The sequence below is a fragment of the Gobius niger genome (genome assembly GCF_951799975.1).
Source record: "Gobius niger genome assembly, chromosome: 5".
NCBI lineage: Eukaryota > Metazoa > Chordata > Actinopteri > Gobiiformes > Gobiidae > Gobius > Gobius niger.
The window spans coordinates 28,698,133-28,722,568 of record NC_136856.1 but is presented as its reverse complement, the minus strand read 5'-3'; the positions used below and the strand labels follow the sequence as shown (position 1 = coordinate 28,722,568).

The 24,436-nt window shown below is 41.2% G+C and overlaps 1 protein-coding gene across 7 annotated transcripts in view; it reads right to left on the bottom strand.

The window, feature by feature from the left end:
- The window catches only part of LOC306963634 (teneurin-3), a 360,281-nt gene that overhangs the window by 261,112 nt on the left and 74,733 nt on the right, over nt 1–24,436 (bottom strand). For all 7 annotated transcript variants that reach the window (XM_079557215.1, XM_079557217.1, XM_079557216.1 and 4 more), the window contains one exon: nt 12,470–12,692. In XM_079557215.1, the coding sequence (XP_079413341.1) occupies nt 12,470–12,692 (223 nt within the window). The remainder of the gene's footprint in view (nt 1–12,469; nt 12,693–24,436) is intronic.

Below are 24,436 nucleotides of genomic sequence, written 5' to 3'. Positions count from 1 at the left end.
CAAAAAATTTGGATAACTTTTGATGCCCCACATCTCGAGATGAGCTGGAGCGATTTTCAGCTCATTTGGTGAAACGCCCTAGGAGGAGTTCGTTAAAATGCGATGTCAGCGAAAACGCTGACTCAGCATTTTCCAGACTTCTTGTCAAAATGGCGGACTTCCGGTTTGTCAGGGGGCGTGGCCACAATAATATTTTTTTTTCGTCGTCACATGACGAATATCTGTACCGAATCTCGTCGCTCTACGACAAAGTTGACGTTGGCCCCGCCTCCAGGGACGCAATGTATTTTTATTCACCATGGCAACACCGTACAAAATACGATATGGGTCTCATTGGCTTTTTGGATCGGGACGCCATCAACTATTTTTGTGCCGAATTTCATCTATTTCCGACAAACTAATTTTTTTCCCATAATGCATTTTTTCGTTTGCACCTGGAGGGGGCGCTATCGCGCCCAATGTCACTTTTTCACATTTGTCGCGTCCAGGGGTGAAAGGTCAATAAAATGTATATTTCCGATTTTTAATCGGAGTTTGTTTGTGCAAATGGGAGCGATTTTCAGTTTTTGATGAATCGCAAAATTCTTTGTAAAGATTGCGGCTTCGCCGTAAACAAACCGTAAAACTTAGCAAAAAAATTTGGATAACTTTTGATGCCCCACATCTCGAGATGAGCTGGAGCGATTTTGAGCTAATTTGGTGAAACGCCCTAGGAGGAGTTCGTTAAAATGTGACGTCAGCGAAAACGCTGACTCAGCATTCTCCGGACTTCCTGTCAAAATGGCGGACTTCCGGTTTGTCAGGGGGCGTGGCCACAATAATATTTTTTGTTTGTCGTGACATGACGAATATCTGTACCGAATCTCGTCGCTCTACGACAAAGTTTACTTCGGCCCCTCCCCCATTGGCGTAATGTATTTTCACTTTTGTAGGTGGCGCTGTCGCGCCATTTTTTTTTTCCCCAATATGAAACACACATTTTAATTAATTTTTCGCCGGACCTGAATTTTGGGCAAAGTTTGGTGAGTTTTCGACTATGTTCAGGGGGTCAAATTCCTGCTCAAAGAGCAGAAGAAAGAAGAAAGAAGAAAGAAAGAAAGAAAGAAAGAAAGCGAGAAAGAATAATAATATTTTTTACAAAAACAATATCGTCGCTTTCGCGACGATATCATATTATACATTTTTGGAAAGCTTTCAACGATCCGCACGCATCCGTGGGGGTCCTGGGTGGATGACGAGCGCTTCGCGCTCGTCATCCACTATATACCCCCATTCACACTATATACCCCCATTCATTTTAATGCAATAATAAGTATAAAGGCCCCACACCTTCGGTGTGGGCTTCACTGTTTTACATGTTGAGTTTACGGTTGACATGGGGACAGCGCTTCGCGCTGTTTTTGTGCGCTCCGCGCACTTAGGTTCAGTGCGCTGCGCGCACTGCGCTGTGATTGCGATTACAATAGGCCCTTGCGACGGCAGGCCGCTCGGGCCTAATTACGGCTAGATTCAGACAAAAAAAAGGTTTTCTACAGCTATAGCAAAATACTAACTGCCACATCAGGTCCATGTTCAATGCAACGCACAGTACTCGCATGCTGCATCATCATCTCATACGTTGTGTTTCCCTGCCATCTATTCAGGGTCATTTGCTTATGGCGGTTAACCTTCTGGCCAACAGCAGTTAGTAGCTGTACATTAATAATGCGCTTCCTATTTTTTGCTGCCAGTACAGCCGCATATATTGATTTATGTTTATTGTGTTTGTACTACATGGGACCGCGCAGTACAATTCCTTATGGTATTAAAATGCTGGAAGGACTTCAGGGATTGGCTTTGGAATTGAAGCTGCTGGCAAAACAAAATAAAAGGAGAGAAAAAACAAAAACTGCATGTGGAGGATTACCACTTTTTCTGTGTTGGCAGCTGACCAAGCTCCACTGCAGTTCTGTTGTGAAGGGCTAGTTGGCTGAGGGCTGAAATGACTAACGCGTGGTGATGTGTTTCTGATGTCATGCTTTTTGGGGAAGTCCTGTTTGTCCTAGTTGGATGAAGTGATGGGGCACATGATTTATTAATAGTTCTAAGTGACAAGCAGTCCTCCAAGCAGTCAGGCAAACTTGAAAAGCAACCGAGACCGGCACTGACTAATCCATAGATCCAATATATCCAGTGGCACAGGCATTAGCCGCACAACATTTGCTATTTGGGATCACGTGGTCATGATTCTGTAGGCGGTGCACCACAGCATCTTTCAACAAACAAGTGTGCTACAACAGTGAAAGAGCTGCAAAACGCTGCGTTTCCTTGCCTGGAAAAGTTACTCGACACTGAAGTCCCGTTAAAGAGTACAGTATGACTCAGCTTTTCATGCCAAATGTACTCTGGAGTTGGTTTGGTAGCTGTGACAAGCTCCCGGACAGTCCACTGGTCCTAGCCGGATGTGAAGCATGACGTTGGGACTCATTTGCATTCATACGAGCCCACGAGCTGCTCACACTGACACACTCACAAAATCGGAATCCTACCTGCGCTACCTTCCGCTTTTTTTCTTTCCACCCCCTGACTACAGTTCTTCTCCCCCCACCCCGTCTGGGAAATGTAGCGTCTCTGAGACTGTGGAGCGCATGATGATGTGAGAGTCGAGACATAATTTCATTTCAGCAAAAGGACTCTCCTGACACATGAATCCGATGAGGATTGGCAGCACATTTAGAAGTGCGATGTGCGCCTGGGCCGGACTTCAAAAGGCTCATTGGGAAATGTCATAATGGCTGTTCTCGCTCAATCGGACAGAAGTGGGCTCCTGAGCACTGACATATGCGCAGTAAGTGCAGACAACTACCTGTATCCTAGCCACTGAAGCGCTCGCGGACCCTATAGCTAATGCCGTATAACGCTTCAATGTGTCAATCTTAAGTGGAATTTAAACAAAGCGGTCCTGCGCAGACGCTATTAGGCAGCACTCGGGAATAATTATCAAGGTGCAATGGATTCAAAGGAGACTCCATTTTACGTGGATTTCAATAGATCCTTTCTGTGCGGCTAATTGAAAAAAAATCATCTCAACCCGCGCCCAGCTGGAGAAAATCTATTTCCGAGCGCGGGTTTATGAGGAAAATCTGTTGGTTTTCATGAAAAGAGCGGCTCACATTTGAAACATCTGAAAGTCTTCTCAGCTCCTCGGAGCAGAGGCACTCACAATACAGCGTCAAAGGCTATTAGCATTCAGGACAGAGGGTATTGAACAGCGTGATAAAGAAGTGTGGAGAAAAGCTTCCAGCTTGTAGTGAAGCCTGGTTCGGTTCAGTTTGATATGCCATACCTATTTGTGTTATGTTTTAAAATATGTACTGGATGCTTGTATCATACTTGCCGTGATCATTTTTTTTTAACACAAATACATTTCTCTTCATCTCAAAATGCTGCTTCCATTTCTATTCTTACAAGGAATAGGCCACCGTTTTTACATACTGAGATATGTTCTTACCTAACCTTAGTCGAGTTAATATATCCCCGTCTGGTCTTTGTCCGTGCGCTCTGTCACGCAAACGGAGCACATACGCAGCCTCTCCCACATGTCACATAGCTCCAAAAAAGCTCACGATAGAAGCTACCAAGCTCTTCCACGTGTTCCCTATTTAAATAAAGTTACGTGAAGTGTTTTCATGCGAAGTATATTTACACAGAAATGTAACATGTCGATTTTATAAGCAGATAAAAAGGGGGACTATATTGTGAGGCGTAATGATACGAGGAGCACAACGTCCGCGCAGTAACTCCTAAAGGTTATTGACGGAAGTGAGCGGGGGAAGTCTTTTTCACAATATAGTACCCCTTTTTATCTGCTATGTTACATTCCTGTGTAAATATACTTCGCATGAAAACACTTCACGTAACTTTATTTAAATAGGGAACACGTGAAAGAGCTTGGTAGCTTCTATCGTGAGCTTTTTTTGGAGCTACATGACATGTGGGAGAGGCTGCGTATGTGCTCCGTTTGCGTGACAGAGCGCACGGACAAAGACCAGACGGGGATATATTAACTCGGCTAAGGTTAGGTAAGAACATATCTCAGTATGTAAAAACGGTGGCCTATTCCTTTAAACAGCGTATATGTTGTTTTTTATTGGTTTGCTGAACATGGACAACAACGAATCTTCAATCCGTACAAGTACAATTCTGTGCAATCAAAAGAGCTATGTACAGAGATATTTTGTGATGTTATCTGGCAACACTGCATTGAACACAGCATGCGCCTGCGAGTGTTCCCTCTTCCTGCAAGCCCGGGTTTGAGAGGGCTCCTGCATGAAATGAAGCGGGGATCGGTCCTCTCACTCCGTGCCCAGACGGGGAGCTCCTTTAACATTTATTACACGAGGCGAGAGCCGCGGTAAACAGAATCAGCCGAGCAGGTAGATCCAAATCACATGGGACAGTGCTAAAGTAAATAACTGATAAGTGGAGAGGTGGGGAGATCACAGGAACGCCGTCCGTAAGATGAGGATTTAAATAATTTGTCAGATCACGCGGAAAAAAGAGAAACATCACTGTCACTCAGCTGGAGGTGTGTAAACAAATCTCACTTGCTTGTTCGGGTCTGAACAATCTGATAATTCGGCACAGGCAGTAAATACGCCGCGGTATTGGGGAAGTAAATACGGGAGAGACGTGGGAATTTTCGGCACTTTAACAGATTGCATAATGGCCAATTGTTCAAATGTTGTCCATTTATTTTTAGACACTGAACGAGGCAATGTTCTGATCCTGCATCTGTCACTTCGGTTTTGCAATTCTCTCTGAGCTGCAGAGTTAAAAAATACACAGTGAGTTTGAGGACAGTCTTTAATTTACTATGAAGACTTTTCCTCTTAATGCTGCAATTAAAACTGTGACAAGTGTGTGCTTGCGATGTGATAAGGATTCAGGTACTGTAGGTCTTGTCTCATTCAGTCATGTTTGAGTTATCCTGTACATTCAGTCGGACTGCTGGTGTCAAAAGTTGGAGCTCCTCTGTGTTCTGAAACTCCAGAACGCTTCACTGGACTCATTCTGTCCACATCAGCGCTCAAATTGCCTCCCCTACAGATCATTTCTTGCTTTTGGCTGGCAGATGTTGATTAAAACTGTATTGAAATTGCTGTACAGTCCTATTGGCAGCACAAAAATCAGCAGCCCTCTTAAATTTCGGTGCCTATAAACCTGCTTTTGTGCAACTCATGATTGTCATTTCACGTTTTACATTTCATGTTAATGTGTGTGTATGGAAAAGACAGCTGGTGAGTAAGGACTGATCTTTAAAAGAAGAATTAAGTAACTTGTTGCTTTAATAAATCCTTTTCGTAGTCCCTCTGGGGGTAAGACAAGTGTTAATGGGGTGATTTTTTCATGTCCCCCTGGTGTCTCTGGCCAGAAAACCACAATTGCAACTTTCCCTGCACCGGGTTGGAGTCACCAATACACACTAATGGAAAGAAGCTAACGGGCTGACGGACAAAGCTAAATGCGGGCTAGCGCCACTTAAACAGTATTAACAGCCAAGTTTGAGTGTAAAAAAATATCTCCATTGTGCAATTGGATATACAATATCCCTCTCTCCCTTTGTCTATTCTGTCAGCGTAGTATTTACTCTCATGGATAATTAATGAGTAAAAAAACGCAACATGCAATGACTCCTGCAGTGATGCTTATGGCCTCTAGGGGCATGAGTTTGCTTTAAAGTGCATACAGGTTTCAATACTTTTGAAATTGTGACTTTTTTAGATGGATAACATCTGTTGTAAGTAATAATAATCATGTCATTTCAGTGAGCAGCAATTTTAATGAAGGGGTAAACACAGTTTGAGTGCAGAACGTCTCACAACTGGTTTATGGGCTTTGAAAATGCAGAAATGCAAAAATGATGCAAAAGTACTATACCCCAAGTATGTTTTTGACGAGGAGGCAACATTATAAGTTACTTAGAACCTCAAAAAAGTAGATTTTTCATGTCTCCTTTAAGTTTAAGTGCGCACATGACCAAACCGTCCATCCGACCATCACTTTTTGAGAAAACCTCACCGCCACTCAATTTAAGTCCTCAAGAGAGAACATATTGTTTAAAGCTGTAAAAAGACACACACTGAGTGCTGCTGTTTCCATTCCAAAGCACTTACTTCGCAGTCAAGAGTTACCAATCACAAAAGAGAACATCACAGCAAATTCACTCCGAGGTCAACCCTTCAATAACGCTTAATGAACAACAAATCCGAATAAACACGGAGCGCTATAGCAGTCAGGCAAAACTCTAGTAATTAGTGATACAACAGTTGCCATGGTTATGACTCAAATTTGAGAGAAAAGACTAAGTGAACAAATGTTACTTGTAGCCAATGAAATGTGCTAAATACAGTACATTATCAGTGAACCCTGAGATAAAGGCTTACGGGGGAAAAGCGCATAATTGCTTTTAACAGCACAAAAAGACGTTCTTGTAGCTACAAAATGTTATTTCTGTTGGTGGCCTGCATTCAGGAAAGTGTCAAAAGGACAATAGAGAGAACTCAAAAGAAAAAAAACCTTTAAACTGTTCCAACTATTTTTTTCTTTTATTGAACTTTTATTAACTGTTCAACTATTATAACTTTCTCGTTCTTTATTGTCAGAGGGGGCACCTGGGATTGCCACAACCACAGGGTTCAAAGTGCTGTTTGAAAAGTACAAAAAAGAGCTGCATTATTGATAAACCTATAAAAAGCTAACAAACGATGAGCAAATGAACTGGAAAATGGTGCGTTAACGTCTAAAAACTTCGGTACTTATAGTAGTACTTTACCCTGACCATTTTGGGAGTATAACTCACATTTCAAGCATGTTTCTAGAAAATATCCCTATGTTTAATGATATTTTAATGTAAGTAATACTAAAGGTCTGCAGAGGGCGCACTTCCTTCTTTAGCATCATTGACACGGACACCAGGAAAAGAGTTAGGTATTGGTAAACATGCTAATCGCACAATAAGGATAATTTGGCTCAGAACATGAGAAACTAGACACTAAGTGCTCATGAGGTCAATACTATAAAGTTGTTTTTTGGGGAAAGTGCTCTTTGGTGTTTGAGGAACAGCAACTTAATGTCTTAACCCCCGCCTGAACTGAGTGCATTTACTCCACTTCAGCTTTATCCACATCTAAAAGCTTCTGGATTGGAGCTTGCAGCGCCTCATTTGAAAGCTAAGGCCTACAAAACTGATCTAAACAGATCTTTTGTCGTCATTGTTTTGGCATTTCTTTTCATTCATTTTTTGTTGCTTTTTTGTCACGTTTTTGTCACTCTTTAGTTTTGTTTTTTTTTAGTTTTAGTTTTCATCCTCGTTTTAATCAAATTTATGTTACTATTTTGACACTTTTTTTCAAGAAGACTTTAGGTTTGGGTAAAGCCAAACTGGAGAAAATGCACGAGGCGAAAACACGACATAAAAGCAAATGGAAAAAGCAACGAAAAACGACACAAACGTGACAAAATGCAAGAAAAAGTGACACGAAAAAAAGCATCAAAAAGGCTTAAAAATGTGACAAAAATGCGCCTGACAATGTGACAACAAAGTTACGATCACTTCTGTAGGTCTTAGCTTTCAAATGAGGCATTACACTGTTGCTCTCCAGTTTATAAGCTTTTAGATTTGTGAAACACCGAACTGGAAAGAATGCCCTCGGTTCAGTAAGAGGTTATGAGAAAAACAAAAAACCAAGGCACTTGCATTTTCTAAAACAGCCTTTCTTGTGCCGGGCTGATACATATTAAAATCTTTTTAAAACATATTGCTAGTTTCTTCCATCTGTATGGGATCATGTATCACGGAAATACACATGTGACGTACACCAGAGCGTGGGCCAGCAGTTTGAGTGCGGAAGAGGGAGGCTGACTTTAAAACTTTCAGGGCTCATTGTAAGTAGGATAAAGTTGGAGGCAGAGTGACGCATCATTTTGAGTCATTGAAACAATCGGTCAGAGGTCAGAATATAAAAATGTTGAATATGATCAAATCCAAGATGAGCCAGATCAATTATTCATCCACATTATGCAAACTACATTTACATATCTGGAAGAGACGACTGACGTGTAAAAAATGCTGCAGCACTTTTGAATCGGTGACGCTCTCCAAAGCCGTCCTTGTTGAAAAAAAAAAAAAAAAAAAAAAGACATTATTGATGCCTGCATGACTCAACCGCCATCTTCCGAGTTGAGGTCAGCGACCTCTGCCTTTCTTTTGATAGATAAGTGAACAGCAATAGCAGTAAACCTACAACATTGGCAGGCGAGTTGGTACCGAGTCAAATTAGCACAGTGCAGCCGGGAAGAGCCAGCGCTTTTCTGCAAGGTTACACACACATAATTCATGAGCGCTAATTGCTGCAAAAGGAGCTGGTGCTGTCAGAGGAGGTCTGTGCTGCTGTCACTTGGAATATATTAAGGAAGATCCTAACATGGCGATTAATAGTTTCTTGATACACCATGATCTTCAGAAGGGAAAATTTACTGTCAGTATTCCACCATTAAACAGGAGAGACATGAACGCTGATTTACTGGACTTTATTATGGCTTTCCAAACACTTTTAGGCATGTGTATATTGTTCTTTCAGTTTCCACATATCAAAATCGTGCACTTTCATATGCGGGAAACATTCATATACCATTTCAATGTTACTTTTGAATGGATGTCAGCGGCCAGTGAAGCATTTTGAAAACAACAGTGTTCGCTCAACTCAAACCTCACTCCGATTAAGACTTCTCGCAGAGTTTTTTGGAGACTAATTTGTGCGTTCTGCTTTCCCAACATTTCATCCGATGGGCGGGGGAGCAACTGAATTTTGCATTGCATTATGTTTAACATTCGACTTCGCAACTTCCGGTTCTGTCTGCCGTAGCGTTTTTGTTCTTCTCTTTGCTTCATCTTCTTCTAAAAAAGGAATACAATTCTGTTTTATGATGCAGACTTTAACTGTTCCGGCTCTCTACATTTGGGTCTCGTACCTCCCCACCTCTGTGCTTAAATACTGGGGTGATCCTGGCGTAGACCATGGGTACAGCTACATAAGATCCATAGGACATGGCAGTAGCAAAGAGGGACTAGTTAGCCCCAACACAGCAGGTATTTTTCAGTCAAGAGCTCCTTCCTACGCTCCAGAAAACATTTAACATCACTCGCCCCTGACGTCTCAGTCAATCAATGGTTTTGTACAACCCAATATCACAACAGGAGTTGCCTCACAGGGCTGCACCAAACATTAAGGCAATAAAACAGAACAGAACAGTCTCCATCGCGTTCGTCTGAATGCAGTATAATAGCACCAGGAAGTGCGCTCAGCAACATCACAGCGCCACTCAGTGGATGAAATTTTGGGAGAGCAGAACGCCCGAATTGGCAATGCGGTAACTCCTGATCTTAAAACATACATAATCTCAACCAAGAATATTGAATTGAAACCTGATCATTAATATTAATATTTAATTGAAACCTATTAATTACCTCAATAATTTAATTAATAATCTGAAAATATATACCGTATTTTCCGGACTATAAGTCTCCGGAGCGACAAAAATGTGATTTTTTCTTTTTTTTATTCAACTATATTTCACATGCTGCTAGAGGGCACTGCAGGCTAATCAAGCAGCAGAAAGAAAGTTTGGTGTGAGAGAGAAGTGGAGGTTACTTAGAGAAGAAAACAAAACAAAGTTAATCACGGGCTAAAAGATGGCCACACCTAGAGGAACAAGTTTGCAAATGAGAGCTTAAAAAACGTGCTGCCGGGAGAGGCTTGTCAACGGTGCAGTTACACCTCCGTGTCCAGGTAATTGCCAAGGCGATTGTTCGGAAGTGACACCGAGGATGAAGATTTCAATGGATTTAGTGATTTGGAGAGAGGTCGAGAGTTTGGTCTGTTCTTTATGCTATAGCAGGGGTAGGCAAGTTTGTGTCATGGAGGGCCGATTTACTTCATTTCCAAAACGCCAAGGGCCGAAACTCACAATTGTAGCCCAAAGTAAAGCACAAAATATATGACCTAATGCGGTGTTTTGCTGGGAAATGTAGAAATATTGACAGTATTTTTCACATTTCATTTTAGAGTCCTTTTGGTCTCTGATTTATGAATAAATGTTTCTTCAAAATTCTCTTGAGGGCCAAAGGTTTAATGCTGGAGGGCCTGACATAACATACCAGACACCTATTTAGCTTGCTGTTTATGCTCCCTGTAGCTAACCATCAATGTGCTACGTTAGCATACCGTAAGTCTATTCAGCCTGTTGTTTTTCTCTTCATTACGCATGTTTTGGCTGGTGCATCTTATACTCGGGAGCGACTTACAGTCCGGAGAATACGGCACAAGGATTTCACCATATTTTTGAAACACGAAAAACAACATGCGTTAGTTAGCAATGATCACATGTCGATTTCAATTTCGTGCAAAGTCTTTGGGAAAAAGCAAGGGGCAAGTCAGACAACTTTTCATCTTTGAATAGATAATTACAGAAAAAAAGTGTTGTTTGAGCAGCGACACACAAATGTAGAATCTATAACTTAAACTGAATGGCTATGCTTCATTTTAATGTCATGTTTTCACGGAGTGGAAAAAGCACCCCAGTCAATGCAGAGAAATGCATAATCCCAGAACTCAGAATAAGATACTTCCACATGCAGCTTTGAGTGGCCATAACTCCCGGGAGGCGGACTAATAAATACACGGCGGAGCTTCTGTTTACATTTCCCAACCTGGTGCTTTTCTTGACATGTGCAATTATGGGCTGAACCGGCGTCTCCCTTTTGCCCCGCCGCTTTCCCCCCCGAGCCGCCCGAGCGCTCCCACCCACTGACGAGCCCTTGATTTAAGAGTGGCCGGACGCGAGCTGATTTATGCCTCCGCTGATGATAGGTGTGCACATATTGTTTTGTCGATACAGCTGAGACGGTTCAAGGTCACGGTGTGGTTAGCGTTCAATCACGGCGTCTTCCCGGAGAAAGCAGAACTGTCACCGACTCTACACACACACACACACACACACACACACATACTGTATATACGCAAGAGCTGGTCGCTGCTTCACGAGATATCCAGAGCTTACATTCAAGGTAAGACTTTGTAAAGGAAATATTCAAGCGTAATTAGGTACTTGAGGCCATTTGCGAGTCACGGAGCGATGCGGTGCACTTCATTAACCGGTTTATCTTTAGCTCGCTGGTTAGAAAAATGGAAGAGACGTTTTCAGGAGGCAAGGTTTGGCATTGCGTTCCATTTACAGGAGTCTCATGTGCTGAGCTTTTAAGCATAAACTTAAGTGAAGATGTAAAGCTCGATCTGGCAAGCTTTAGTCACACACTGTAGCTGAGCTGGTACAAGCGCTATACAGGTAGTTCGCAAAGGACACTGTTGTCGTTCCCAGCTGTGGATCAGTCAATTGTGTTTCAAGATTTGATTTGCTGCTTACTGGGTTTTGCTTATAACGGTAACATTTATTTCATTGGTACTTAAAGGCGCATAACGCAACTTTTGATGCGTTTTTGTACGTATTTGACTTTGTAGTGACCCAGCAGCTGTATGAGTGGTCAGCATAGAGCCTTTATTTCCCATCAGGGTGGTCTAGGATCAATTGTTTTGTAGGATTTCTGGTGGGAGCGGCGTCAGAGGTGAAAACAGGCAGCGATTGATTCTGGAGCGTCCAAGAGACCACAGTGAGGGAAAGTAAAGTCGCCATTTCTGACCACTCTTACAGCTGCTGGGTCACTACAAGGTCAAATACACACAAATATCAACGTGTTTATCAACAGAAAAAGTTGCATAATGCACCTTTAAGGGTGGGCAATATATCGTGTACAAAATCGTACCGAAATTGTAGTTTTGATGGTACGCAAATATTCCATCATGTATATCTTCGGAGTATAGATAGAAAAAAAGCTTCAAAAAGACCTGAGGAATAAAAATGAAATATAGCAACTGTATCATATAATAACTATCATAAAATGTTATTATAGTGTATTTTTTAGCACTTTTGTAGTTTAGTCAAGACAGTTATCTTTGAACTACATAGAAATCTAAATTAAGATGTTTACATTTTTGCATTTTCTGATCATCATTATCGAGAAAGTCCCCCAAAATATTGAGGTATTCAGTTTTGTCAACATCACCCCCTCCTCATAGTTCTGTGTTTGCAATGGTCTGAAGTCCACTGTTACAAACACACTTGTGTGAAGCACTTGGGGGGACTTGTGAACGATGTATTCATTCTATTTGCCAACTAACCAATGCCGCTGGCTGAAGTGGTAGTATTGACAGAGTTGTGAACCTGCTCTCCATGAGACCCTGCATTAAAATACAGACGAGCGAAAGGGAGGAAATCTTATTTGTTAAGCGTGTTTCACATAAAAAAAAAACAACAACACCCAAAGCCTCTAAGTATAAGAATAGTGGCGTATACTCATAACAGAACCATGTACCTGCTCTCCAGGGCCACATTGCTGCCCAGGACCCAGCTGTCCTGCAGCTGGACACATTCCGCCGTGCTCTGCAGGTGGGCCAGGCCGGCTGAGGGCGGCGGGCTCGGGCTCCTCTGATTGGCCAGTGAGCTGCGACTCAGGGACGTGATGGACGGGTGCTGCTTGTGCGGGGGCGGGGCTGGAGGCAGTGGGGGCGGGCCTTGAGGACTGGACAGATGGTCACCTGCGAGAGGAAGTGCAGAAATCAGAATATAGTCACACATATAGTCACACGTCTAAGCAAGAATCACATTTAATGGATCAAATGTAGGATTGCTGTATCAGCCGTTATGATGTCCTTCCTTTGTGAGGCCTAAATATAAAACCTGCTCACCCGTTAGTTTAGAGAAGACCTCTCGGAAATTTCTATTGAACAATGAAGCAAGGGGAAGATGAAATAATCCCCAAAAGGCATACAGTTACAGATGAGATATGAAAAAAAAATCAGGTTTTATTTTCATTTTTTACCCTTTTAAAATAGCATGAAAGGAAAAAAAAGAACAGAGCAAAAGTTTGGGGCACCCTGCAGAGTTAATACCCGAAGCCCCACAAAATGGAAAGTTTCACAGCTTTAGATGCTTTTCTTAGCAGCCAAGAGTCTTTCTATTCTAGTATGAGGGATTTTTGACCACTCTTCTTGGTAATGGTCTTCCAGAACTGAAGATTTCTTGACTGTCTGTCAGGCACTGCTTTTAGAAGGTCCATCAACGATCATTTGACGTGTCAATCACAATCATTTGTAGAAACCATCTGATTTTTAACTTCAGCTATTTCAGAGATGGTGCTACGTTCTCTCCCAGTGCCACTGGCTGCAATACAATCCCAAAGAATGATCAATCCACCCCCAGGCAAAACCTTGACAATCGTCATGGAGACAAGAAACATAAACCCCGCTGGGTTTATAAAAGAAAAAAACGTAAATATGATCACAATTGCAAGTAGATTGTTTTTACCTAACTCATTCTGCCTTGATATTAAGTTGTCTAAATCAGAGTCAGGTTTCATTAGCAAAGCAGAGTAGCAGAGCAGCCGGAAAACGATTATTGACAGCAATGGCAAACTATTACGCTGTCTGCTGAGATTGCCACAGAAACACTTGAACAAAACCTTTGTCCAACATGTGCAAAGCAATTATAAGGAACTCGAGTCTAAACTGGGGGGAAAAAAAACATCTTTGAAGCGATAAGGAAAAGAAAGGGCCCTCAACACTTGCCAGCCCTGAAGTGAGGCAAACATGAGACATTCAAACATGCGAGAAGCCGGCAAACAGACACCACCTTTACAGCCACTTCCATAATAATTGTGACGGTGGGCTTCTCTTAAACAGAAGGTCACTTAGAAAGACAGCTGTTCCTTTATGGCCCCGCGTTTCACGTTTGATTACAGCCGCGCAAGACTCTCAAATAACTAATGACCAGAACATCCATTAGAGCCGTGAGCGAGCAGGTTTTCTAATCCCGCACAAAGCCGGGTGTAATTGGCCCACGGAATGGCATGTGGTGATTATCTATCCATCTTCCCTGTTTAAAAAGGTGAAAACCCACAGCGCTGACAATTTTGATTCGCTCCAATGAGCTTTGAAAAGACGGCGGAACCGGGGGGAAAAAAGGCCCCAGCGCGGGGTGTTGTTTCTGCATAATTTTATATACAGCAAATTCACGTATATAGCGAGAAGAAATCAGTTGCATGACTTAACCTTTACCGTACTCATGAAGACCTTGGGGATATTGGCTTCAACTGTACGTCTGCACTGTATAAGCTTTAACTTCGTTTAAAAGGACACTTAGCTATTGTTTTGGAAGCAAACGCTAATGGCTGTTCCCTTTTGTCCTTGCGTACCAGCTTTACTCCGTTCCCGGTGTCCTTCTGCGCGTAACACAAGTCGCTTGCTGTAGATAAATGAGCCGTGCATCGCTTTGACAGTGCTTAAAGAAAATGTAAGCTATTCAGAGTGGAACAATAAATGGTGCAATACAGGAGTCTATTACGGCCACAAACACCACCGCCACTGCTACAGTAGTCACTCGGAATGACATTGGCGATAAAGTTTGACCAAGGGTGTCAAAAGAGCACAGATGAGGGCTGGTGGGATTTACAAGAGACATCTGCTCCGTCAGACAGGCAAATAAAGATAAGTTATGTTCAGATTTGGGCTGGTAAAGTATAATGTTAATGAATTCACGAGAGCTGTAACACAGGAGGGGCACGCGACTGTAAATCCCACCGAGGTAAAGGGAAAAGAAAACACAGAGCAGATGAGAGCTGTGTTATGAAAGATTAAGGGGAAACACTACAGGCAAAACTCAATTTTTTCAGTTTTCAGGTTTTGGGCTAAATTGGTCTCTGAACATATAAGCTTTCACCTGGAAACAGAAAATATACCTAATCTTCACAATAACATGTTTAAATATTGCGCTGATTCAATGTTCTCCCATAGACTTATATGGGAGAATGCAATTTCAAGGGCCTTTTTCTCAAAACACATTTTTCCGTCATTGTGGCGACACTATGTCCACGTCAGTCGAACCTAAAGACTTCACATTTTCCAGCCTTGGACTGAACAATATTTGGAAGATTTTTTCAGAGGGATAGTTTATTATCTAATCCCTAAGCCCATTTATTGAGTTTGAATGTCAAAAAATGAGGCGAAAATTAAATTTTTACAACATTTCCCACTAAAAAACAGCTTATTTTAAAACTAAACAAGAAATCCAAAATCCCCTCTGAAAAAGTCTTGGTAGCTCATTTATCAATAAAATGAAACCATACATTTGAATGTAGCTCTATCCATTATTCAGATTTCGTCGTCGAAAAGATGGGAAATTTCGGGCATTTTTAGGCATAAAACACCTTGTTCTTATATGAAAAGATAAAATGACAGAAAACTTGCAATGTATTTTTTTCTCACATTTATGCCAGTGATCGACAGCAAACGTTTCAAATTGATATCTGTAAATATACATTTTTTCCCTATTCACCTGCAGTGTCTCGCCTTAATCAGCGATACGGTAATCAAACATCTGACCCCAGTGTTGAAACATCTTCTGTAAACTGCCACAGCACCGCCATAGTGCGACTGTTAGGTATGTGGCAATCATTTCAAACACATCTTCATCATCTGTAGGTAAGGAAATGCGACACATGTTCAAAAAACGGCAGGCAAATCGTCTCTGCCCCTTTTAAAGACCCAGCTCTTCCGGCTCTGGAGACGCAGGTATGATTCACCGTCGAACCAACCTCAGCGTTATTATCCAAAGGTGCGCGTTGTGTTGTGGTAGTGGAGCTTCCGTGGAGACCCCCCGCTTTCAAATCTCCGCTGGTTCACCCTTGTATGCCTGCAAATTCTATGACAGCAATAGAGCTGCCGTTTTCAAAGATAGTCAGGCTTTCCTTTTAAGGGATCGCTCGTGTTTGATCATTTCTATGCTTCGTTTTCATGGCAGAATCATGGAGTATGTTATTGGGGACATGCGAGTGCAGTAATGTTTTGAAGCTGGGAAAGTCAATAAATTGTTGCTTAGCTAGAGGCAAGACAAGCAATCACCGTGGATGTGTGCACAAGCTAACAAGAACGATCCTCCACCGAGCTGCAACACGACTGAGTAGGCCTGCAAGATTAATACGTATAATCAGATCAAATGGATATACCCGTAGCTGATTAGCCTTTAACTCTGTAGATTTGAAGTTTTCCTAAGTCTCTGGGAAACATGGACGGCATTTTTATTTCCGGAACCTGAGCTGTTTTCGATGTGGGTGGGCTGCAATACAAAATCCAAACGAAAAAAACAAAATATCTTGCACGCGTTAACATCCGCAAACAGGTTCTGCAATGCATGAGACGTCAGTCCAGCGTCAGTGCTCTGGGTATGTGCACTGGGAGTTGAAACGTGATTTTCAAGACATCCACAAATCGCCAAATCTAATTGCAAATGCTAGCCCTGCATCGTACTGTCCTCCCCTTCTCTTCACACGGCACCGCTGGGACATTTTACTGTAAATGAAAGTGATAAAAGTAGAGCAAACTGCAAATGACGCTTTAGTTAAGTGTCAGCTAAAAAAATCTTGTAACATCATCAACATAATACAGCCTTTACACAAAACTTGATTTAACCGTCCTTTGTGTGGGATTCATTGGCCGGCCGAGTTTGCTATTTACAACTTATTTTGCTTCTTTTTTCTCCCCAAATTGCTCACATTCCTCTATTACTTTATAACTACTGCATGTAGGGCTGCAACTAACGATTATTTTGGTAATCGATTAATCGACCGATTATTTTTACGATTAATCGATTAATCGCTTGGCTGTGAAAGGTGCATGGAAATTGTATTTTTTTTTTTTTATTTGATCACATAAAGCTAAAGTGGCGCCGCTTGAGGACACGTGGATGGAGTAAACTTAAAGTAAACGTTTGTAGGAGGCTCTTTGTGCTAATTCTGTTTTGATTGGACGAGACAAAGACAGATATTTATGAAATTTACGATGTACGAAACACTGCAGACCCTAACTTTAAAAAACAAAGTAGGTTTTCATCCAAAATACATAATTGTCATGTCTTTTTTGCTCAATTTTAATCTGTGTTTACTAGAAAACGATTAATCGATTACTGGAATAGTTGGCAACTATTTTAGTAATTGATTAGTTGTCGATTAATCGATTAGTTGTTTCAGCCCTAACTGCATGGCATAAATCAGGTGTCTGGTTCAACTCATTTGACCCAATTATTTGGACATTTTACTTATGATTAAAAAAACTGCTATTGACCAAAAATCAAGCGTATTACAGAAGATCAACTCTATTAGATCTATGTCCGTGTGAATTAAGGGATAATGAACAGAGCGCAGTGCACTCATCTCCCGTTAGCCTTATTATAAGTGCTAAGTAGGCTAATAGAAAGGTGGATTATCTCCCAGCACTTCCCCTCGACCCCCCCGGCCTCACGCTAACCGCTATTAGCTTCACTTTTCGCTAACATTTGATATTGAGTTTTGCTCTGTGTCAACAAAAGGACAAGAGCGCTCCGCAAGAGTCCACAGTGAGTGTTAGAGATCAAAACGATCATTCCCCACCTGGTGAAGTCGTGAAACCTACAAAAAAGCGATGCTCAAGTGTCCAAAAGCATTGTTCAAAGCCTGAATAAAGCTTAATGCTGGATCGAGAAAAAGTGGGGACATCGCAGTCTAGTTCGTTCTTGCTTTTTAAATCGGCATTCAAAATGTTCCCAAAATAAGCCTTGTGTGCGAGGTTTTGATGCTCTGATAAGTGCGGCGGCGAGTGCGACTGGCGCTAGCTTAAGCAAACACATGCAAATGTTCGGTTTAAATGTCACTTAAACCTTTGCTTCGTTTCTTGCTTCAGGAGAAAAGAAAAAAATACAGCTCTAATGCGACCAAGCTGAAGTGATTGTAAGTGAAAAACAGAAATGCCACACTGCATTGGAAATAGCCACACCAGGAGCAAGAAGATTCTGTGTGGCAGACGGAGGCCCAGTGTCTCGTTTAAGGTCAGCAGTCTTTTTTAATAAGAAATGTAGCTCAGTGGCTTATATGCACGTTATGTTTGTCATTCATGAGCAAAAGATCTGTGTGCTGTTGAGTTACTATTTCATATTCCACTCATTCTTTCTTTGTAATTCCCATACTTTAAGATTAGGCAGATCGCAGTCCATTCCAGTTAAGATCTCTGATTACTGCATTATCTTTAGCTGATTGCAATGAGCAATTATAGGACACTTTAAATATTCCCTTTGTGCAGTGAGAACCCACTGTTGCATGAAGACAGCAGCAGACTTTCAATTGAAAGACTCTCACCCAGGGACCCAACGTACAGGAGTAGACACAATGATAAGCGCTTGCAGAGGAGATGTTGTCTTGCATTTTAAGGCGAGACACTGCTGGTGAATAGAGGAAAAACATATCATTTAGATGCATCAATTTAAAGCTTTTGATGGAGATTACTAATATTAAAGTGCACAGACAAAATCCCCCTCCTGGAACCGCCACCTTAACGTGGTGGAGGGGTTTGAGTGCCTGAAAGATCCTGGTATCTCTGTTGTCGGGAGTTTCGTGCCCCTGGTAGGGTCTCCCATGGCGAACAGGTCCTAAGTGACGGGTCAGACAAAGAGCGGTTCAGAAATATGAGAGGCCAACAGGCCTGGTTAGAACCATGAGGCCGTCCTCCCGTGGACCCACCACCTGCAGGAGGAGCCATAAGGGGCTGGTGCAATGGTGCAAGGGGCAGCTCCCCCCAGCTGCCCCCACGACCCGGCAACGGACAAGTGGAAGAAAATGAATGAATGAACATGCAAAATCGATTTGTGTTGTTCCCTTGTCAAAGAAATACCTGGAGTAGTATTTCACAACATTCACACAGTTTTGAGTAATCCTCGGACAAAGCTAAATTGAGCTGTTTCTTCTTCTACGGCGTCAGCGCCTCGTTCTTTACTTCCTGATTACAATTGTGTCATTGCTGAAACCCAAAAACTCTGTCTTCCACATTTTTAAAGCCCATAATACAACTTCACTGATTTTGAGCCGTTCTATGCTCGAAGTGTGTTTATCACAAAGCAAACATAATGTTTTTAAGTCTATTTTTAAGCTCCATATTGCATGACATGTCCACTATCAGAAACCATGTATTGCAAGTGTTTTGTCAATATATGTTTTCATATAGAAAAAAGGCCTTTCCTGCATAAAAATGGCCAAAATTGCCTATTTTTTCAGAGGCAAAATCTAGATTCAGGTCTGGCATTAAAACTAAAATGCTAAGGTAGAAAACAAGCTACAAATCTCAACAAATAAATTCAAAAATACTATGTTTTGCTCTAGGATGTGCTCGACACCAGTTCAGATTGCATCAAACTGTTGTTATTTTAACATTTGGATGTAGAATTTAGATCTTTCAAAGTCCCGAATACTCTTTATACCACAATGTCTGTGGTGTACAGCAAAATCTGACAAATTCGCCGGAAATCCACCTGTTCCAAAGCATCCCGTAATGACATATGGTTGTTTTTACCATAGAGTTGCGTGTGCGCATGAGGCAGGCTCCAGTAACGCATAACAAATAAAGACAGATGTGATGTGCCTCCCCTATCCATCTGTCTAGAATATCGATCTACCACCAATACCACATGTCATCTCCCTTGTCCTTGCCGGCTCCCATCTCCGTTTCCATGCGCTGTGTAGTCTCAATCTAAAAAATACAATAACAGTACCTTACTGAAATCTCCAATATGTGCTGAATAAATGTATGAGCCTGCTGTATTGCTGCTTGTGGGAATGGTGCCAATCTGGGAAGCCAAGAAATGACTATCGACAAAAGAATGATACTTTTACGATTATTGTAAGTTTTTGGACAAAGTTAATAGCCTCAAACTCAGCACTTTCATCGTATTTTTTCCCCCTTTTTTTAAGTACTGTACAGCCTATCATTTGTATTTCAGTGTACACCTTGATTTTTATTTGAAGATGAAACATGAAAAGAAGGAAGCGCACAGGGCCGGGAAAAGTTCTCAGAGAAATCCAAAGTCTTCAAAGGAGTGGGATGTTTCAAATCTGACTGCGTTATCCATCAATTCCAAAATATTAAGTGAGAGAAAGCAACTACGTGCAAAATAAGCGCTTTCTCCTATGCAGCTGGATATGAATAAGTTCCATATTAGAATAGCTGTGTTTTCATGAGCCATAAAACCATGAGGCGGAGAGGCAGGAGAGCTTCCGGATGAGAATGGAACACAAAAGAGGACTCGGTGCACGGTTAAACCCAAGAAAAAGCCTCTGCAAAGAAGAATGAAGACATTTTTTGACCCGAAACTGGTAAAAGGTGGTCCCATAAAGGCAGTCACTGACCATTGGTTTCTGCTGCGAAATTAACTATGTTGTGCTTTAAACTATGTTATCCTTCACACACATTTGACATGTTATCTCATTTTCCATGCATTTTCCATGACTGGCAAATAGGCAAGTAATTTTCCGGGGTTTCCAAGTCGTATAAGAACTCTTTCAAGGTGTGTTTGCCAAATTGCTAGCATTGTCGTTAGCAGAAAGAGAAAGCTCATATTCACTGTTCTATCGTCATGTCACAGCTGAAACACAGCTGAAACCCGAACAGCCTCTCAGTCGTCACGCAGACATTATTTCCAACTTTTAAATATAAAATATCAATACACATTATATGTCCACTTTAAAAAGCTTAAATGTTCATTATGTTATTGACAATATTTACCAAAGCACTTATTCTTCTCATGTGCTCCACAAGAATCATATTGACTTTTTCATTTCTGCCTTTTTGACAGTTCCATCTAGAAACACAACCCTTCCACTTAGACTAGCAAACAGAAGCCTTGCTTTATTTTACATGTCGTAAAATATTCAACCTCCACTGAAGCTTCATTTGACACAAATGTTATGAAATGTTACGGTAGGGCTTTAAAATAGTTCGAATTCTATACAGAATCTCTACCACCAGTTTAATTCCTTTTTTTCCTCCCATTTTTTTCCCTTTGAAATATAAAGCAAGCATGTTATGCCCTTTTATGTTCCTACATCTGAAGTGGGCCTCCGTGTGGAATCATTAATTATGCTAAAAATCCAACCAGGGTTAAAAGTCATAATTTCATTTGAACTGTGCTCTCACATCTTAGAATTCATTAGCGGGTTTTACAAGAACATGGTTACAAATGTCCGCTTGGATTTCACATGTTAACTCGTGAACATGTGATAATATCTGAAACAGGATTTCATATGTTATGTATTGTCTTAGGGTTTATTACAGTGAAGTTCATGTTGGGGTGGTTCAGATATCAAATTTGAATGGAACTGGGAATAAATCTATGGCAGAACGCAAAAATGAATGGTGCTTTTTAAATGACAGGTCGTAGACTCCTGCGGCTGTAGCAACACGTTGTCATGGGTGGAGTTTAGATTTTAGAGGAACGAAATATTATTTTTGTAATGTGGCACCGAAGTGGAAAGCGCACACTTGTTGTTTAGGAACAGGCCACGGTTTTTACAAACTGAGATATGTTCTTACCTGAGCTTAGACGAGTTGATGCGTACCTCTCTGGTCTTTGTGCTTGCTCTCAGTCACTCAAAAAGACCAAAGATGTTGTTTGCATTTTATTGTAGCAATAATATTTGATTCTTTCTTTCATTGTTTTCCAGATGGAAGTAGGTAGACCCCCAGATTTAGGTGAATTTAGATGAATAAAATAGCTTTAAATGAATTTGCCCATTGGCTAAAGGCTGTGATTTTTTAAAGTATTTTTTCAGGTGTCAGTTATATCGCCAAATACGTATATTGTTATCAGTGTTGGGTAAGTTACTTTAAAATTGTAATATATTCTATATTAGTGATTACAGCTTTAAAAAAAATGTAATAGGTTTGTATTACATATTACACCACTTTGAGTTACTTTTAAGTTACTTGAAAATACAGTAAAAATGCCACCGAGCAAAAGTGCAGTCAGAGATTTGCTTTTCCTTTGCTTTCCCCGTTCTCTCGTGTTTTGTTTTGACAGCGTTACCTACACACAACTGCAGATATATACACCAACTTCAATCTATTTATGAAGATATCTATTTGGTGCTGCATATATATATAATTATATATTATGGGGGGTATTTTTTCATTCACATATTAAATGTACACTAATGTAATGATTAGTCATTACAAACTCCAGCTATATTCCCGTACTTGGTGTTTTATTCCTTAGTTAGTAAAAAGTAATATATTTTTGTAACTGATTACTTTTGTAATACGTTACCTCCAACACAGATCATTAGTGTGATATCTATTTTTCATATCAGCCATATCGCCCTGCCCTATTTCACTAACTTCTCAGAGACTGATATCATTTGTTGTCTATCATAAAGTGACTGGGTTAAAATTGTATTTACGTATGTATTGGTTTATTTGGTAGGGACAGTGCATGTTAATGAACATACATAGGTCTGTATGGTTGTCTGCAGTTTTCATTGATGCAATCTTAACTCTCTTTTTAGTGATTGAAAGGGTTTGAAATATAATGGTGTGTTTGTTTATCATTTGAAAACTCTAAAATGTTCTTTTCATCAGATACACTATATGACTCATGAGGTCTTGGTGCAGTTTGGGCAAAATCCAAAATATTTAAAGTTCTGCTGAAAAGTGGACGTTTCATCCTTGGGCACTTTGAACTACCTCAACATATGTACGACCGGATGTCCCGCTTGAAGAGGTCTTTCCTGGCATTGTCTTCCATGGGGGGACACTGAGGGACCTCGCCCAGCCTTTCAAACTTGGTCCTGAGTCACCGAGGAGGCACATGAAACAGCTGCCACGCTTTGAAACCAGATCAAACCCGAGATGCTCCTTTACATAATTCCTCACTGTCGGCTTGTCGTCGGCCCCATCAGCGGCGCGCCTTAAAAGGACTTGTGTGATTAATATTGCATGCAGACGCTCCAACGACAGACTCATTCCCCCTCTTAACCACGCCTGCTCTATATATCAAATGTGTTTTATGAAGCCGTGCCATTTCAGAGGAAGGAACACACCACCGGAGAGGCTAAACTTTGCAGAGACACGGGGAAAGTGAAAGTAAGTGAGAGGGAACCCACAGGAGAGTCGGCTTTTGAGTTTAGTGAGTGCTTGGCATACATTGACACACACAAAAGCTCTATTTAATGACCAAGGGACCTCAGGCAAAAAGTAAAAATGACTGATGCCCTCGGAGTATCGATGCCAGTGCGAATCTGCCCTAACCCTTTTTTTTATTTTTTCAAATACTAGATATAGGTCCCTGGGCGCCCACTTCTCAGCAGCATTGAAAGATACATAGGTCCAATACTGAGGAGAAATTTCCCTGCAGGTGGGAAACAACAAATACCTCGCCTTAATTGAGTCAAAGACGGTGAACGGCGGTAATTAGCGCGGTGAGTGAGGTAGTTGCGTATGAAAATGTCGAGCCGAGAGAAGAAAGAGAAGGTGTGTATTATTTATAGACGCAAAGTCAGCTTTGCAACGTGAGACATTTTTATCTTGAGCGCGGTAGAGCTGCAGTTTTAAGCCCTGCCTCGTGGCTCTTCCCTTTGGCGAGGCACAGCTCTTAAGTAGATTATGTCGCCAATAAAATGTCTCAAATTGTATTCATGTCGGTTCATAATTTCATATCTCGCCCCATCTCTAAAGTCAATCTGACAGAATGGATTTCACTAATTGAATAGAGCATTTCTCTGTTGACTTATTGTTCCTATCATTGTTACGGTGTTGCTATGTGCCGCAATACTTGGTGGGGCAGTTCCCATATCATGAAAAATCTACAATATATGGGTAGCACTATTTTCTAAGTCAGCCTAAAACAAAAAGCCATTAAAGTCCTTTAAAAATGGGCACAAATTTCAGTTTCAGTCAGGACTTTCTTAAATGAGTTGTATTTAGCTTTATTTTGATCCAGATTTATTCATGTTTAGTTGTGAATTGTCAATAACAAAATTCTTGCGCTTTTTGTTTCGGTTTAATGACGCCAAGTTGTGCACATTGCCAACAGGGTTCATGTGCGTTCAGTCATCACTTTTCATTGTAGTAGGAATTTAAATGGGTTAATTGAGAGAGAACATTTTTCTCTTCTATCTTCAGAAGCTTGTGTGTTTAAAAAGTCTTAGGTCACACTTGGTGCCAAAATTGCAACACTGATTCATATATTGAACTGGCGCGGTTTGTGTTCTCACAGCTCTTTCACAGCCAGGCTAAAGCTTTATTATTGTGATCTCCCCACTCACCGGTAGTAGGGGTGGGAACCTCTGGGAACATCATGATTCGATGCGATACGTGATACATGTGGCTGATAATAACAATTATCTCACGATACGCCGACACTGCGATGATCAATATATTGCACAAAAATAACCTACAATACATCATTTGTTTTTTTTAATGCTACATTTAAC